Below are 18,841 nucleotides of genomic sequence, written 5' to 3'. Positions count from 1 at the left end.
ATTCTGTGTCTCCCTCTCTGTCTCTGCCCCTCCCCCAACTCACTCGCACTCGCACGCGCTCTCTCTCTCTCTCTCAAAAATAAACATTAAAAAAAATATTTTTTTCAAAATGCAACAAAGTAGAAAAATTAAAAATCAGGATCAGGTAAGAGAGAAACAAACTTGAGATATAAAATGTTTGATAATTTTTATGTAACAAATTCCTGTTTCTAAAGACTATTTCTCAGCTTTCAACATGGTATGATCACCCTACCTTTAAGCAGAGACACTCAATAAAACTCAGACCAGTCTCTGACCTCTCAGTCCCTCCTACAAATATACCTGCTCCCTATTCCCCAGTGATGCCAGAGTACGGTTCTAAGGGCCAATGCTACTTTGCTTCAGATTCCTTTTCCATTTCAAAGATTTTAAAATCTCTATTCCTGCTCTATTTACTTCTTTTTTCTTTAACACCCAGTTTCCTTTTTCCTAATCACCTTCAAAAGGAATACAGAAAAAGCATATAGAAATAAAGTAATATGTATTCAAATTTCACATAAAAGAAACTAAAGACTCAGCAAGAGTTACTGGGTAATTTTTTTTATTAAACTCTCTATATATATTTTTTTAGTTTATTTATTTCAGAGAGATGCGTGTGAGTGGGGAAGGGGCAGAGAAAGAAGGAGAGACAGCATCCCAAGCAAGTTCCCAACTGTCAGCACAGAGCCGGGACACAGGGCTTATCAACTATGAACAGTGAGAGGGTGATCTGAGCTGAAATCAAATGTCAGATGCTTAACTGCTGAGCCACCCAGGCTCCCCTATACAACAACTGCATACATTATGCAAGTCTCACAAATGTAGCTATTATCTGGCACCATATACTGTTACAATACCATTGATTATTATTCCCTTTGCTCTACCTTTTATCCCCTCCCATGAGGAACAATATTTTTACTTTGATGGTTTAGTATTAAAATGCTGGATACTGTGGCTTTATAGCCAATCAGGTATCTGTCAAATCTTCCTTCAGTTGTGACCATCAATTTTCCCCTTTTCTATCAATGTCATAATAATCCAACACCACACACACCACATACACATACTACTCCCTCCTTGTATGTCACTAAAATATTATTTCTCTCCCTACACTCCATCAAAATATTATTTGGTCATTATTTAAACTTAACTGTATCATTCACAATTCTCAAAATTCCTCAACTTGTGAAAGAACAGAAAGAAAAAAGTCCAAACGGGATCAAAATCAAAATATCACAATCTGATTTGATGTATTTTTCTAATCTTAACTACTTACAAAAATCTGACTCGGTTAAAAAAAAAAATTCATTATTCCCCACAAAGATGTCAAGCTTTCTCATTAGCTATACTATGCCATCAATCACAGATGAACTCCTTGTGTCCATTAAAAAAGAAATTCAAGTCTTAATGTTTCCTCACCCATGAAAACATACCCCTTTCCTGATCACTGCTCCACCAAAATAATTATCACTTCTAAACTGCAAAGCTAATTTATAACTAAAGTTAAATAATTAATATTGGCTTACTGCTTTAATAGTTACATAAACCTCTTGTTAAAACTTTTCATTTCTTTCAGGTTTTGCTCCTAACCTTGAAGGCAAGGCATACCCTGCAGTAGAGCCCACCACAGAGCATTCATTCAGTCAGGTGTTAATTCAAAGGAGATACGGAAGGATAGAGGACAAAAGGACTAAGTTAGAAATGTCTCTGCAAAGAACCCAAATACATTACTTAAAAGTTCAAACTATAACTGAGTTTTGGATAGGCTCCAGGCCTGGCAACATTGCTCACTGCTCTAGGAGGAATTTTTCCTGCTTTCTCTTCACACCTTTAGCCAAGAGTACCCCGGTTCAAGAAGGGAAATTGAAGTGTGTCTAGGTCTAAATCAGAGTCCAGGCTTCCCCTGAAGCATTAATAAGTTTTTTTCCTAAACAGCTTCTAATAAGTTAGGTAAAATGAATTTCCTCACATGGTATCAATGAGGCAGATGGGGTACTATGACAGAAAAGAGAGCATGATCCTTCTTTCCCCTACCCCCAAACCAAAAAGAGAGAAAAAAAGAAAAAAAATATTTTAGCCAACTGAAAAAAAATAATAATAAGGCTCTGTGGGCATCAATTTCTATGATAACTAAATAATTTAAATATGATTTTAATCTTTTATAAAGGTCTTTAGCCATTTTTAAATGTCACGGATTATTATCATGTCTAAGAGAAAATTTTTACCCAAAGGAAAAGCCATTTATTTTCTTAAACATCTGATGAAAATTTAAAAAGTAAAACTCACTGGGGTCTAACGTACTCTATTTTTAAGTGGTCTTAAGTAGAACAAAATTTGATTTCCAGTCCCAAAATATTGTCATTTAAAATTAACTAAAGCTACAACACCAAATGACTTCTTTTCTATGTGTTTCTCTCCAGGAAACATAGATAAAAACCAGTATTTTAAAAAAAAATCAGATGTTTTCTCAAACACTTAAGAGTGATTAAACTTCAATTATATCTCAATTTTTAAAAAGGAAAAAAAGTGCTTAATGCAAAACTGCAATACTATCTGCCCATTAAATGTACAATAATACAAAGCACCTTATAGGTGCCCAATAAATGTTTAATGTCCCCACCCAAAATCAAGAACTGTGATCACAGCAAAACATCTTCAACATAACATGTATGTTTTTATCCTTTCTCCACATACTACATAAGAATGCTACAATGTTTTGCAGGAGTTTTTATAGTCTTAGACTATATACACCTACATTTGAAAACAGCAAAAGTATATTGATCCTTATGTTAGCAAAGGATGGCCAACTGCTAAACTCAATTCCTTCTCTTGAGCTTATTTCAAAAATAATAAAATAACCCACAGCTCTGTCCCATCAAGGTGGGGGGTGGGGTGGGATGAGGAATAGGGCTGAGGTAGGAATCAATCTTCCCCAAGTGGATACATTGCTTGATAGCTTTGCAAGAGCCAGAATTTGTTTACAAGGTAATGACTCCACATTGTTCCATAAACCAGCTTCCCTCAGTACTTGGGAAGAATGTTTCCTGATTAATTTCTTTACTTTTTCCCTCAGAAATTAAGAAGTTCCCTTACGATGAAGAATTAAGTCTTTTAAACCTAATCTTTTTATAATTTTACAAAAGCAATAGAAGAATTAAATGATGTAAAATGAGAACTCATTTAAACTAACTTCTACCAGATTTATGCATATTAAATGTTTTTGCTCCATAGTATTCTATAACTTAGCTATCTGACAGAACTATTCTCTTCAAGTTCTAAGTATATTAATATAGTAAAATTGGAAAAGTACATATTTCAAACAATAAATCAGTATCTAGCTATAGATACTCCATGTCAACTTATATGGCATTTAGTTAAGTGACAGAAAGGGGTGTGTGTGGCAATGGCAGATGAAATAAGGAATATACAGGATCACCACAGTAAAGAGACAAAAAAAAAAAAAAGTTCTACTTATCTTGCCTAGAGGTAATTGGATAAATGAAACAACAAACATGAACCCTTCAACCAAAGATAAGGGTAAGAATTTAACTGAAGCCAATAAAGATCTTTTAAAAAAAAAAATCCAACATCTGTTGCTTATGTAAAAAATCTATATGAAATGAATTGGTGATCTCAGTTCAGATATCCTGGAGGTCTTAGTGTGAGTGTAGAGTACTGAAGGTAACATGTATAGAAAAAAAAAAAACATTCCATTTCAGATATAGGTAAACAGCAATTACACTAAATTATTAATTTCACAAGATATCTGAAATGGTTCAAATTTATTCAAAATTTTGCCATTTCCAGAAACAATTATTAAATAATACCCATCATGTCTCAAACATACCTTAAAATATATATATACACTAAAACATTCTTGCTTTGTGGGATTTTTTTTAAGTATACAACAAATTCTGAGATCTTAACCTTCAAGAATTTTTCTTTTTTAGTTTTATAAGGAAAAACTCTCATGATAGCAAAACGATGGTAAAGAAAAATTCCAAAACCATCTATTTGGTATATCACTATCAATCCCCAAATAAAAAGTTGTGCCAACCTATTATGAATGTTAAAAAGACTTATCAACAGTTTATAATTACTGATGAAAAATTTTTATATTCAAATTGAATAGCATTATTTGTTAGAAAAGATGAGGTATAAGAATTACTTAAAATACGTAACTTAAATTTAAAAAATTCCACAACATAAACCAGCTAGAATAAAGTTAGCTGGTTTTATGTTTGGCTTTGTTTTAACATAAGCCAATATGGATACTGCCAGGGCTTTGTATATATTATTTCCCAAAAACAGAAATTTTTTAATGACTTAAATTTAGCAATTCATCTCTTTAAGATCTGACCTAATTATCTGATCCTGCATTTTAGAAGTCGTGAATTTCACTTACCACATATTTTACAGCACTTATAAATTGGTTGTGGAAGAGCAGATGCTGTGTTTCATCTTCCGGATTTGAAGCTGTGTAGAGCATGCCACAAACATTACAGGAAACTGCTCCAAATCTTTTTTGTCCTGCATCCTAGTTATAAAAACAAACAAAAGGTTTTTTTCTGTCCCAAAGGAGTAATTCAGCTTCTAAAGCTATAATGGGAACATCAAGTGAGAACTGTTTAATCTACAGTGAATAATGTTCAGTGTTGATTAAAAAACTAAGATGTTAAATTGTGAAAACTGTGTGTAATTTTATTAAGTCCTTAACTTTAGTAATTGGATCACTCGCTCCACAGCATTTAACAACAATTGAGAAGAACTGAGAAATATCTTTTAACACTACAATCTTAGTCTTAAATAAAGCCCTCAAAAGGAAGTCCTGTATAAATGAGAATGAAGATATATTTTTATATCTACATTATTACGCTGCTAAAGCTTAGTCTGTTTCATAGACTCCTTTTTTAATGTCTTAAAAGTATGTTCTCTTTAATGGTTTTGTAGTATTAAAAAGAATATTCTGATGCCACCAGAAACTCCTGATAAAAGGTAATATTAATATTTTCTATTAAAACAGTTAATTATTAAAATTATTAAGTTACTTATAATTTTTTTTCATATTAAAGAAGTACAAAGTATGATCATCTATTCTCCAGTAATTCACTTGTACTGTAGAACAGTAACTGTTTACAAAATGTTTTCTTTCTTGTCCTTATTCAACAAGAAATTTTCAGCAATATGATCTAAGTTCAAGAATGATAAACTAATAATCCCTTTACTCTTTCTACTCTAAAACCATGCACTCTGAATTACAAAAAAAAAAAAGAGCGAAGATAAAAGCATCTCTAGTGTCTTAGAACTAGGATCAAGTAGGGGCTTCTGGGTGGTTCAGTTGGTTGACTGCCTGACTCTTGATTTCAGCACAAGTTGTAATACAAGGGTCATGGAATCAAGCCCTGTGTGGGGGCTCCAGAGTAAGCGTGGAGCCTGCTTAGGATTCTCTCTCTCTCCCCCCTGCCCCTCTCCCCTCTCTAAAAAAATAAATAAGTAAATAAATCTTTAAAAAAAATTTTTTATAATTGTGGCAAATATATATGTGCGTGTATGCATATATATGTATTTAAAACAATATTTACCACCTTAATTTATTTTTTAATCTGAGAGAGAGAGGAATGCACAAGCGGGGGCTAGGAGCAGAGCAGGACAGAGAGAGAATCTCAAGCAGGCTCCACGTTCAGCACAGAACCCAACACGGGGCTCAATCCCACAACCATGAGATCAGGACCTGAGCCAAACTCAAGGGTCAGACACTCAACCAACTGAGCCACCTAGGCACCCCAACCATCTTAATGATTTTTAAGTGTACAGCTCAGTAGCTTTATAATATTCACTGTTCTGCAGCCAATCTTCAAAAGTCTTTTCATCTTGCAAAACTGAAACTCTACACCAATTAAACAACAGATCCCCAATCCACCTTCCTTCCCAGCTCCTAAAAGCCACCATTCTACTTTTGTCTCTGAGTTTGAATACTTTAGGCACTCACAGCAGTGAAATCATACAGCATTTGTCTTTCTGTGACTGATTTACTTCACTTAGCTTAATGTACTTAAGGTTCAACTATGTTGTAGCATATTTCAGAATTTCTTTTTTAAGGCTGAATCATATTCCACTGTATGTGTACACATTTTGTTTATCCACTCATCCTTGGTGGACACTTAGGTTGCTTTCACCCTTTAGCTATTATGAATGATGTACACCAGTGTACAAACCTCTCCTCAACCAGGCAGTTTTCACAGTATTGAGTAAACTTTTCTTCCTTGGTTTCCTAATTGGTAAATGGGAGATAATAGAAGTACCTACCTCATACTTTAAACACTGAGGCCTAATTAATATGAGTGGAATACATGGAACAATGTGTCAGCACTATCATAATCATTAACAGCATCATCAACTCTAAGCCAGAACTGAATAGAAATGTAATCCACAGATGTAATTTTAAACTTTTGCATTGTTAAAGAATGCAAAAACAGGTGAAATTAATTTTAATATTTTATTCAACAAAACATATCCCAAATACTTTAACTTCAACATAAAGGGAAAAAAAAACTTATTAGTGAAATACTTTACATTCCCTTTTTTGTACTAGTCTTTAAAATGCAGTAACTATATATACATTTAGAGCATATGTCAGTTCTAATGAGCCACATTTCAAATACTCAACAGCTACATGTGGCTACCAAATTGGACAGTGCTACTCTAGATTCTACTAGTCTAATTCTGTTTCACTATCATACTGATTTAACAACAGAAACATTATTAATTCTGATGAAACTTCCCCCTGATTAACCTTTCTCAAAAATTTCCAGACAATTCTTACAAAGTTACTCTCCTATATTAGGGTTAGAATCAATAATCTACTCCCCCCAGATCCTACTGATTATACTGACTGGAAGTACATTAAATTTTCCTAATATTTTGTGTCCTATATTTTTTTATAGTGTGCTCACTTATTCAAATTAGATTTTTCATCAGTCAAAATCTCCCCCTTTTTCAACTTGTCAACAAGTTGTACACTCCTACACTTATAAAGTATTTAAATTCTATTTCAAATTGACGACTGGTTTATCTTCTTGTAAAACACAGCTTAAAAATTACACATTAAAATACAGATATTTAAAATCATTTTACGTATTAAGCTCCATGTTATTTTAATATTTAAACCAACTACTAAAAGAAGGTAAATCAAATGACATATTTAATTAAGTAACAGATTTGGGGCACCTTGGTGGCTCAGTCAGTTAAGCATCTGACTTTGGCTCAGGTCATGATCTCACAGTTCATGGGTTTGAGCCCTGTGTTGGGCTCTGTGCTGACAGGTCAGAGCCTGGAGCCTGCTTCAGATTCTGTACCTCCCTCTCTCTCTGCCCCTCTGTCTATCTGTGTCTCTCTCTCTCTCTCTCAAAAATCAATTTAAAAAAAATGTTTAAAAAGTAACAAATTCAATATAAAGTATCAATCTGTTGTAAATAAAACTAAGAGTATGGAAATTTGAGTTTTTATTTGTGATAGGAGGAACACACTACTAGGGGGCAAGTAGAGGGATTTGTAATGATACTAGGAAATATTTCCATAATGATGATTTATGGTGACAAGGCTCTTTGAAAAAAAGGAATTTATTAACAATGTGCATAAGGTGATTATAACAACACTTCATCAAAAAGGTAAAATTGGATACTTACTATGATCAGCTGTTTTTCATCAACTTTCTCTGCTTCTCTTAGTTTCAAGTCCTTTGGAATTGTTATCTCCAAATGGGAATTACACTTAGGCCAAGAATGATTTGGTGGTGTCTCCCTTAAAAAAGAAGAAAAGAAAAGAGAAGAAGAGAAGAGAAGAGAAGAGAAGAGAAGAGAAGAGAAGAGAAGAGAAAAGAAAAGAAAAGAAAAGAAAAGAAAAGAAAAGAAAAGAAAAGAAAAGAAAAGAAATCACACTATTAAATGTTATAGAGCTATTATCACTTCAAAGCACTAAAAAGAAAAAAAACGTTTTCTATATTATGTTCATAAATCTTAACTTTAAATAACACTTTAAAAATCAAGGGGAGAAAAACCAAGGTTACTGACTTTCAACAAATAAACAAAAAATTGCTGTACTCCAGTTTGAATAAGTTTTAAGTTTTTCATAGTTTTAGCCATCTGAGTTGCTACAATTTGTCCTAAATAGTTTTTAGTAATCTGTAAAGCAAAAGAGGTCAGATTTAATTTAATTCTGACATTAAAGACAGAACCAAAACATTCAAATAATTTTCTTAAAAAAAAAAAAAAAGACAGAACCAAGGGCTTTTAATACACTTAAAACACTTTTACATGTTGATAATACCAGTACTTCAAGGGGTTTCCAGACAGATGCATTCTCAAAATACTGTTGCTAGAAGTATAAAAAGACACATGCTGGAGGAAAATATGGCAACATAGGATAACACCCATAGCTATTAATTTATCCTAGATATATAACACAAATGGGCAAAGATGTGTGTGTTTATTAAATAACTTTTTTGGATAGATATAAGAAATGACCAAAATGTCTATAAAGTGGAACACTGTTAAATAATGGAATATTCATATAATGAAATTTAATGCAGATTTAAAAGAATGAGGTAATTAAGGTAGAAAAGATGCCTATATTACCCTAAGTTTAGGGTGGGAAAAAGCTATAAAACATATGTATAGGCACAGAAAAAGTAAAATGAAATGAGAACTTGTAAAAATCACGTTCTTTCTACATGAAAAACCAGATTATTAGCACAACTTCTTAGGGAGAAATATCCCAAACTCAAAAGTTTGAAAGATTTTAATCCTTAAGTTCTGTTAAAAACAAGACAACAGGTCCAAAATGGAGATGCTTATGCTAAGCCCCCCATTACAAATCAAGACTTAGTTTTGGCTCCTCCAGAAATGCAATCTTTAACCAGTCAATCAGGAATTATCTAATGAGCACTAGTTAATTTGCCTGAATGACAATCTGCCATTCACCCTAAAAGGAAATAACTTTGCAATAATCAACTTGTTTTTGCCAGTTATAATTTTCCTTAATTCCACTCCTTTCTGCCTATAAAAGTCTTTCATGTTACAGCTGCCAGACTTAATGGTGCCCAATTCAAACTGATTTTTCTTCAAATGTAAAAGCCTCAATTTATCTTTCAATTGTTCCCATATTCTTGTATTAAACTCATGCCTTACCTGTTATCACTGGTCTTAGATGTTTGGTTACTGAGTATAGTGTGTTGTTTGGGAGCTGAACCTGTAATTTAATCAAGAAGGTGAGTTATGCCGTAAGCTTTATACTAGGTCTCCATCTAATAGCTGAAAATCATTGCTAAGAGAAAAAAGAGAGAAGAATGCACTAAATGTTTTATTTTTTAAGTTTATTTACTTATTTTGGGAGAGAGAGAACATGTGAAAGGGGAGAAGGGGAGGGGAAGAGAGGGAGATAGAGAATCCCAAGCAGGCTCCGTGCTGTCAGCCTGTGTTGGGACTCAATCTCACAAACCGTGAGATCATTACCTGAGACAAAATCAAGAGTTGGACGCTTAACCAACTGAGCCACCCAGGTGCCTGTTTTCTTTTTAAAGACTATCTGATAAAATTAGATCCCCTTCCTAGAAATTACTCTTCAGAGAAGAAACAGAAAAGCTCTACAGAGTAACAAAGAGATCCAATGGTAGAGTAACAGTTTGCCTCTAGTTTCACCAATTACTAGCACTGAACAACATAGGAAATTGTATAAATGCCTGTATAATTATACAATTTCTACATGGAAATAAATGGGAACACTTCTTCATTTAAAAAGAAACCTGAAGTCTCACAAGAAACAGTAAGTGTTGGCAAGGATGTAGATAAAAAGGAAACCTCGTGCACAACAGGTAGGAACACAAATTGGTAGAGCTACTGTAGAAAACACTATGGAGGTTCCTCAAAAAATTAAAAATAGAATTACTATACGACCCAGTAATTCCACTAGTAGGTATTTACCCAATAAATACAAACACTAATTCAAAAAGATACATGCACCCCTATGTTTACTGCAGAATTATCTATAATAGCCAAATTATGGAAGCAACTCAAGTGTCCATGGACTAATGAATGGATAAATAAGATATGGTATATATACAATGGAATATTACTCAGCCATCAAAAAGAATGAAATCTTGCCATTTGCAACATGGATGAAGCTAGAGACTACAATGCTAAGTGAAACAAGTCAGTCAGAGAAAGACAAATACATTACCATATGATCTCACTTATATGAAGGAATTTAAGAAACAAAAAGGAAAAAAGAGATAAATACTCTTAAATACAGAGAACTGGTGGTTACAGAAGGGAGATGGGTGAGGGAATGGATGAAACAGGTGAAAGGGATTAAGAGTACACTTAATGAGCACTGAGGAATGTTTAAAATCATTGAATCATTGTATTATACACCTGAAACTAAAATAAAACTGTATATTACACTCTAATTTTAAATTGTAGTTTCTGAGGTTTTAATCATATTAATAAATAATGCAATAATCAATTCATTTCATTTTCTAAAAATAAGTTCATTTCTCATATTTATATTACATTTTCCCTTCCTCTACAAAAAGAAGAGGTTAAATAATATGTAATAGAAGAAATTATCTGACTTCAGTATACCACTCCAAGTATTTCCCTTAGCAGAGAGAAACAGGAATGAGGAACCTAGAATTTCTTTTCTCCATACCCTTGTGCTTCATCTGATATGGTGAGCACATCTCCATCCAACAGCTTAAATAATGTAATGTCAAAAATGTTTTCAAGGTTACAGAAAAATCTTTGTATGGTATAACTGCACAAATTGCAGAATCTATTTATTTATTTTTATTTTTTAATTTATTAAGTAAGCTCTACCTACTGAGCCAGCCAGGTGCCCCTGCAGCATTTATTAAATCCTTTCAAAGACAGAATCACTAAGATGGAAAACTGAGTAACTCAGGATTAAAGATAAGAATCTGAAGTGGGAAAGCACAAATAATCACCTGTATTTGAGAAATAAGCTGCTGCCACTAACTTAGGCAATTCATTAGGGGATACTTCTCCAGAAAGTTAGTCACAAACAAAAGATTTAAGATAAAAGAACTTCTAGAAGAATCAAAGAATCATACTTAAGTACTTTTTTTTTCTTTTTTTAGAGAGAGAGCATGAGCAGGGAAGAGGAACAGAGGCAGCAGGGAGAGAGAGAATCTCAAGCAGGCTCCATGCTCAGCGCAGAGGCCAACGTGGGGTTCAAACCCACAACTCTAAGATCATTACCTGAGCCAAAACCAAGAGTAGGACACCCAACCAACGGAGCCACCCAGGCGCCCCCATACTTAAGTACTTTAAACAAGGTAAGTACTTTAAACAAGGTAAGAAAGAGAAGCAATTCTGCCCCCAAAGAATGGTGATAAAGATTTAAAAAAAAAAAAAAAAGAATGGTGATAACCATACATTTGAAAAACATATGCAATAGTTCAGAAAGATTTAACTAGCCTATGTGGTAGTCAATATTGTTTCTTATCATACTGACAAAAATATCTCTGAACACTGAGAAACCCAAATAAGTTTCAAAGTTTTACCTGGAAATTTATTCTCTCCTGTATCAATCTTTGCTTGACTGAGCGAAGCTGAAACAGTAGAGGTATTTCCCACAGTAGAGGTATTTCCCACGAGATTGTTTTGAAGTTTGGATTCCAAACATAGACTGAAATTCTGAACATACAACATTCAAAAAGTTACTATTTGCTTTCATATCAACCTTTGGCACTCATCCCAAGAGACTTTCAGTGAATGCATCCTAAGAAACTTTAAGATAATACTTTATAGTAGGAGTAATTCACACTGATATGCCTTAAGAGTCTCTTCATGATCTCCCCCAAAACTACCCTCTCAGCATTAGCTCCCATTATTCCCTTCATGCTATACTGAAGAACTTGCAAATCCCACAGATATATTCTGGTTCTATACTTTTTCTGTTTCATCCATCTAAACTTGCACTGTCCAATATAGTGGACATAGCCTCATCTGACTACTGAGCACTTAAAATTTGGTATGACTGATTTGAGATTATATTGTCAATATAAATCACACATCAGATTTTTAAGACTTAACAAAACAGTAAAATATGTCTGTTTTTAAAATTAATTATATGCTGGAAGTATTTCTATATGACAGGTTAAAGAAAATAATTTTACCAGTTTATTATTCTTTTATAAGGTGGCTACCAGAAAATTTTAAATGATATGGTTCACATTACATTTCTACTGGATAATGCTGATCTAGAACCTCTCCCCCTGTACAAATTCAACACATTACTTAAATATTAACCTCTTCCAAGAAGCTTTTGCCAAGTTTTGCCATAACCTTTTCCCAAGTTTGGAATAATTTCCATCTACTTCACCTCTACCTCTTTCATGTCTTTATTACTATTTTCAATTAGCTATTTGTTTCTGATTCATCTTAACTCTTAAGAGCAAAGATGATATTATATTTATCTTTGTATTCCCAAGATCCCCTAAATCAGAACACTGTCAAAGCTGATACTCAATAACTACCAAAAGAAAATACTCCAAGCTCATTGGGTGTATCTGTATTGTGATTATTACACTCAACTATGTAACATTATTTTTGAATATTTTTTAAAAAGTGAACAAGTTTTGTCACTGAAAAAGCAGAAAAACAAAAACAAGAGCAATGACTAATTAACCTCCATTAAACGGGAAGGAATTTAGTAAGTTACCGGCTTAAAAAAAGAAACACAAAATAATTGGGCTTTAAAAGTCATAAAGTTCAAATAATTTAAATTCAGCCCAAAGAATTCACAGAAGCCCTATCAAGCACCATCATTTCTCAGTGCTACAGAAACTGACATCAAAATTACAGGCAGCCATAGAAAAAGATTTCATATGATATAAGGCTTGTTTTTATATTCTCCTTCCTCCCCAAGTATAACCTGGCTAGACTCTGAAGCCAGCCAATCTCAGTTTAAATCCTAGCTCTACCACTTAAATGTGACTCAGGGAAGTTAAGTTCCTAAGCCTCATTCTCCTCACCTATAATATGTAAATAATAATAGAAACCATAGTGTAGACTGTGGTGATAATTCTACTAAGCTCTTCTCTGACTAACAAAAAGGCAGTGTTAACCAAAAGCTATTACATCATTAACCGAAAGCTATTGTGATGGTTGAACAAAGCTGCCACAATTCTTAGTACTTATGAATAAAGAGAAATCTCTAAATTGACTGCTACAATGTAAATTCCTTAAAGGCAGGAAACATTTTGTCTTCTGTAGCCTAGCACAAAGTCTTTGACACAGCAGGCACTCAACTATGTCATGATGAACTAACATGGTTACCACATTCCATGATCACTCAGTGATCACATCAGTGAAAGTGGTATTAGTGAAAAGAAACAACCTAAAAGTGTTTTAAACTGCACAAAACCAAGTTGCAAAAAAATACACACACATATACACAAACTATGTTAGCATTTATGTAAACATTTAAAACACAAACAGTGCTAAGTATTCTTTATGGATATACAGATACAGTGAAATCATAAAAACAAAAAAGGAAAGATCCACACCAACTTCATAAACATGCTTTAACTCTGGGAAGAGAGGTAAATGGAAAGAGGGAGATACGGTCTTTTTCTGTATCTCTAACATACTTTTCTTATTTTAAAAGACTTGAATTCAAAAAAATGTTGGTTTTTGTCAAATTTGGGTAGTAAACACAAGTATAATGTTAAGTTTTATAGTATTCTGAATGCTTGAAATATTCAAGAATTTACAAATGTAAATAAAATTTCTAACACAAATTTTTAACACAGGACAGTTTCTCATAATCTACCCTGAAAGAGACTGTATAGAGACTGTACAAATTCAAAGCACATTCCAGTAAAAACAATATTATAGGTCAAATTAATGTGGTCTAAGTAAGCATTTTTATTCTAGTAGTTTACTCCAAAGGATTACATTTCTTATTCTTCAATATAATTCTCCACAAGTTGAGGGTTTCTTTTCTTAATTTCATATTAGTTGACACAATGTTAACGTTAATGTCAGGGGTACAACACAGTAATTCAACACCTCTCTATACATGACGCTATGCTCACCACAAGTGTAACTACCATCTGTCATCATACAATGCTATTACAATACCAGTATATTCCCTGTGCTATACCTTTTAATCTCATGACTTATTCCACAAACTGAGCTCTGACAGGCATTTATGCATCAAGGAGTTAGAAGATAAAACTCCTGGAGATATATACTCCAGGAGAAGATAAGCCTGGACTATAGCTATCATTTTGCTGACAAAACATACCCTGAACAGAAAGCCACCCCATCTCTGATTGAAACCACCCTTGTTACACTACCAGTCACTACTTACTTCTAATTACCGTCACTATTTGAATAATTATCTTCTAACTGATGCTTTCATTCCCATTTGTTCAGAAAATAAAATCTAAGAGTACCATATGGTATCTGTTCCCTTTAATTTGATTTGTAGTCCATAAGAATAGACAGTGATCTATTTTCATGGCTTCTGGCAAGAAGCCCAGATTCCTCATTCATTCAAATTTGCTCCTACAGAAAATGTCTCTAAAGGGAACTTTAAATCATTCCCAAGACTTTAGGATGACTTGACTTTTCTCTTTACTCACAATGACTGTTTTCTCAAGTGATCTAATGTTCAAAGTATGCAACTGCAGAAAAAATGCTGGGCTGAGAATCAGAACACCTGAAAATTCAATCCTATTTGTACCTGCAAACATGAGACCTAAATCACACTCTTCCACTGACTAAACAACTGAAACAAATTAGTGAAGTTCTTCACATATGTATTACAGAGCTCCATTTTTGATGCATAAAACATTTCTGCTTATTGGTTTATATATTGGCATTTTACCTATGATTTAATTTGGGGGGAAAATCAGCTCAGCTGCTTTTACAGTTTCAAACTACTTCCTCAGATAATCATTTAAGTTTCTTTTAGCTATTAGATTGTTTTTCCTTTTTTTTACATTGCTTTGCAATTTATCATTTTTAAAATTCTTCACCACTACAATCTTAATCTTAACCTGAAGACTGAATTATTTACATCTTTCAGAGATTTTATTTGCCCAACTGTTCAAAATGGTCACACAAGTCAAACTGAAAGGCACCTCTACTGCTAGAAAGAAATGTTTAATTTTTAAATTTTATCAGGTGGAAAAAAGGGGCTAATTTGTGTTAGCTGAAATTAATATTAACAATTTGGTCAGAATAAGGCTGAACTTTAATTTCTGTATTTTTGTCACTATGAAACACTGTTTCTGTAGTTGCAATTAATAGAAAAAGGAAACTGGTGTGTTAAATGAAAAAGAAAAGATGGGGGATATAGGAATGGGCAAAATGAGTGAAGGGCAGTGGGAGATACAGATTTCCAATTATGTAACGAATAAGTCATGGGAATAAAAAGTACAGCATAGGGAATATAATCAACAATATTATAATAACATTGTATGGTAACAGGTGGTAACTAAACTTGTGGTAGGCAAAACATACAGAAATGCTGAATCAATATATTGTACACCAGAAACAGAGCATGGTGTGTCAATTATACTCAAAAAAATTCAAAAAAAAGCCAGAATTCAACAAGCTTCACATAAAATAAAAATGAAAGATAAAAATAAGGAAGCAATGAGAAGTATTTATGTGAATGTGAGACCTCTAAAGGAATCAAGTTAGTCCTATCACTCACTACAAGACTGAGTTAAAACACTTCTAACAATTGAATAGTCTACCTTAACAAATGATTCCTGTCTTTTACAACTCGATTCTTAAGCTAAAAAACATTGTAAATCTTATTTAATAAGAAGGTACTCCTGCACCTCTACTGTGAATAAAAATAAATTACCTTATCTGGTGTTGACTCAAAAGAATCTCTCATCTGCTTATCCAACGGTGGGTCAGGAGGTGGTTTTATTTGATTATCCAAATGACAATTTTCAGAAGCCCTTTTTGTGGTTTTATTAATTTCAACTGTAACATCATTAACTTTAACTTCTTCAGAATTAATTTCTTTAATTTCTTCCTGCTGGCAAGTTATATTTTTATCATCATGTGGTTTGGTCCCTAAAAATATACTTTGAGTTGCTGGATGATGCATTTCTAAGGCTGGTAGTGAAAAACTGGTTCGTATTAAGCCCAATTTAGGGGAAACTTGAGAGTCCAACTTATTTTGCTGCACAGAGTTAAATTTTGAGAGTTTAATTTTAGTCCAGTTGGAGTTCTTTTTAGTTGAGCTGTTTATTCCATTTAACATACATTTCACAGGCTTTGTTTTTCTACTGGGGAAGAAACGATTGCATTGAACATCCTGATTTGTTTCCTTCTGATGAAGTATTTGTCTTTCATTATTAGCCTCTTCCAATTTTATTTCTGTAGGCTTCTCCTCCTTTACACTTTCCATTTGTGAAGATTCCTTTTTTACCTCTACAGTATCTGACTCAATTTCACCAGCAATTTCTTCACAGAGCTGGAGAATGCTACCCCGTTTGCTCTTTCCTGCTTGCTCCAGCTCATTATCTACACTTTGTTCAGGCACTGATGGCTGTGGGCTTTTTTGGGATTCTGCACTAGTATTCACTTGTGTGTGAACTGACTTCTTCATCTCATTCTTTTTAGAGACTGGTGAAGTAACCATTTTTGATCTTTTTATCTCAGAAGTTACAGGCACAGATTTTATTTCCTCTTTTCTAGTATTTTTCTGAGGACACTTTTCAGATCCTTTTATGCACTGAGAACTACAAGTATAAGCTGTCTGATGCTCTACTTTGCGTTTTTTACCTTTGGGGGAATTTATTACTTCATTAATTACTAGATTTTCATCCTCTTTAGTGTCAGACTTTATTTCCGGTACTTTTCTTTTCACATGCTTTTGGCTTGTTTTAACTTTATTATATTTACTTTGAGTATTGTTACAGTGCTCTTTTCTTGGTGGCAAATTCTGTTTAGCCGCTTGAACTTGACTCTGAATTTCTCTATTACGCAGAGACCTGGTTGAAACTTCTGTTAACTGTTGAAGTCTCTGTGACCTCCGGTTAAGCTGTTCATTTGATTTAGGAGTTCCATGCACTGACTTTTTCTGAGGTAATTTTTTCTTTTTCGTAGATTCTTGTTGTGAATGTCCCTTCACAGTCACCATATTTTTATTAATGGACTTGCTAGCTTTTTTATCATTGGATGCAGCTTTTGATGACCTTGTACTCATGCATGTTCCTAATTCAGATTGATTTATTTTACTCTCAGTAGAAGATTTAACCAGTGATTTGATAGTTTCCTTTCGGCCTGATTTTTTTGCCAGATTCGTTTGAGAACCTAGAATTTGTGTTTCTGAATTCTTATCTTCACTTTTTTTAATAACACTGGAGGAATTTTCTTTTGATTTCTCCTGAATGGACATCATTCCTGAGTAAGGTCCTCCTTTTCTCAGTAGTTTTCAAGAGGATTTTCGTGTTCTGGTAGGTGCGAATGCTGAATGTCTAGTATTATTCTGAGAAGGTCTTAAAAATCAACTTTGAGGCTGATGTACATTTTCAACAAAACTACTAGTTTGCTTCAAATAAGGTTTCAGTCATCCCTAGGACATGAGAAAAGCTGGTATGAAGGCTGAAAGATATTTGCTTTACTTCCGGGCAAGGCAATAGAAATTTGAGGAAAATTTAATTCTAATTTGGTATTTTTACAATTTTTTATGAAAAAACTTAATTCCGGTTCAAACTGTTTTGTTAATTTTTCAATTAATAATGGTTTTCAGGCCTAGCCCTATTAATGGAGGAGTTATTTATCACTGACCTGTTTTGACAAAGATTTTGAAAACTTTTTTCTTCTGAAGTCTACAGTTACTGGACTTCGATTCATTTGAAACATGTCTTACAGCTAACAGGTTTCTTTCCTTGTTTGCTGAGACTGTTAGTTTAAAGTTCTTATCTAACCTTTTTCGTTTAATAAAATACTCTATTAACATAGATTTCCTTTTGTGCTGCCATTTCTGAAAAATTAAAAAAAATTAAAATTAAATGTGTACAATCCAAGAAATATGGCAATGCTAATAGTATACAGAAATAATCTAATTTATGTAAAATCTAACTTCTCCTTTTTAATTATTTAGTCCGTATATTTAAGGCTAACAGAATAAAGTATCCCAACTATATTCTTATAAGTAATCAATTATTTGTCTTATATAAGTACACAACAGTCGAAAATCAATTTTTTCCTTGAGATTACTTACAATTCTTTTCCCACAAGATAGAACTGATCTTTCAGCCACCATAACTCATGAAAATTTGACAAAATCATTCCTTAAAATATCCTCTTAACACATTACACAGCACCTAAAAAAAAAAAAAGTGTATTTAAAAATGTTTAAAAGGTGCAAAGGAAAGATGCAAATTATTCACTCACCACTCAATAAATACAACACTCTACAATTTTAACCTGTCTTACCATTAGTCTTCAGAATTCACTTTATACATACCACATAACTTTACTATTTCTAACCTGAGGTAAACTATCCATTTTATGCTGTAGAAAAAGTTTAAAATACAAAATACAATTCATGACATATACACACAATAGGTTAAAGTGGTAAAGTAAAATCCCATTTTGAGGAAAAAAGAGTACACATAAATAACTACTTGTACACAGAAAAACACTGATACACAATTGAAAGGCAGATTTAAACATTTACTTCTACTCTCATGTAAAACCTACTTTAAAAAAAAAGCAATAGATTAAAACAAGACAAAAGCATAAACCTAAAGAATAAACACTAA

The 18,841-nt window shown here is 33.1% G+C and overlaps 1 protein-coding gene across 4 annotated transcripts in view; it reads right to left on the bottom strand.

The window, feature by feature from the left end:
• Positions 1–18,389, bottom strand: part of ESCO1 (establishment of sister chromatid cohesion N-acetyltransferase 1) — a 39,968-nt gene extending 21,579 nt beyond the window's left edge. For 2 of the 4 annotated variants that reach the window (XM_039218058.1, XM_039218082.1), the window contains exons 1-6: positions 18,298–18,389; positions 15,922–18,057; positions 11,597–11,729; positions 9,204–9,264; positions 7,704–7,818; positions 4,424–4,555 (exon numbers count right to left, since the gene is read on the bottom strand). In XM_039218058.1, coding sequence (XP_039073989.1) covers positions 4,424–4,555; positions 7,704–7,818; positions 9,204–9,264; positions 11,597–11,729; positions 15,922–17,472 — 1,992 coding nt within the window. In that variant the 5' untranslated portion in view covers positions 17,473–18,057; positions 18,298–18,389. The remainder of the gene's footprint in view (positions 1–4,423; positions 4,556–7,703; positions 7,819–9,203; positions 9,265–11,596; positions 11,730–15,921; positions 18,058–18,297) is intronic. The other 2 variants (XM_039218067.1, XM_039218075.1) reach the window with 2 other exon arrangements.
• Between the last annotated feature and the right edge of the window lie 452 nt (positions 18,390–18,841).

Source organism: Hyaena hyaena, unplaced genomic scaffold (genome assembly GCF_003009895.1).
Source record: "Hyaena hyaena isolate Hyena2069 unplaced genomic scaffold, ASM300989v1 scaffold_14, whole genome shotgun sequence".
In the NCBI taxonomy this organism is placed as follows: domain Eukaryota; kingdom Metazoa; phylum Chordata; class Mammalia; order Carnivora; family Hyaenidae; genus Hyaena; species Hyaena hyaena.
The sequence above is the reverse complement of the archived record's forward strand: the minus strand, read 5'-3'. Positions and strand labels throughout refer to the sequence as shown.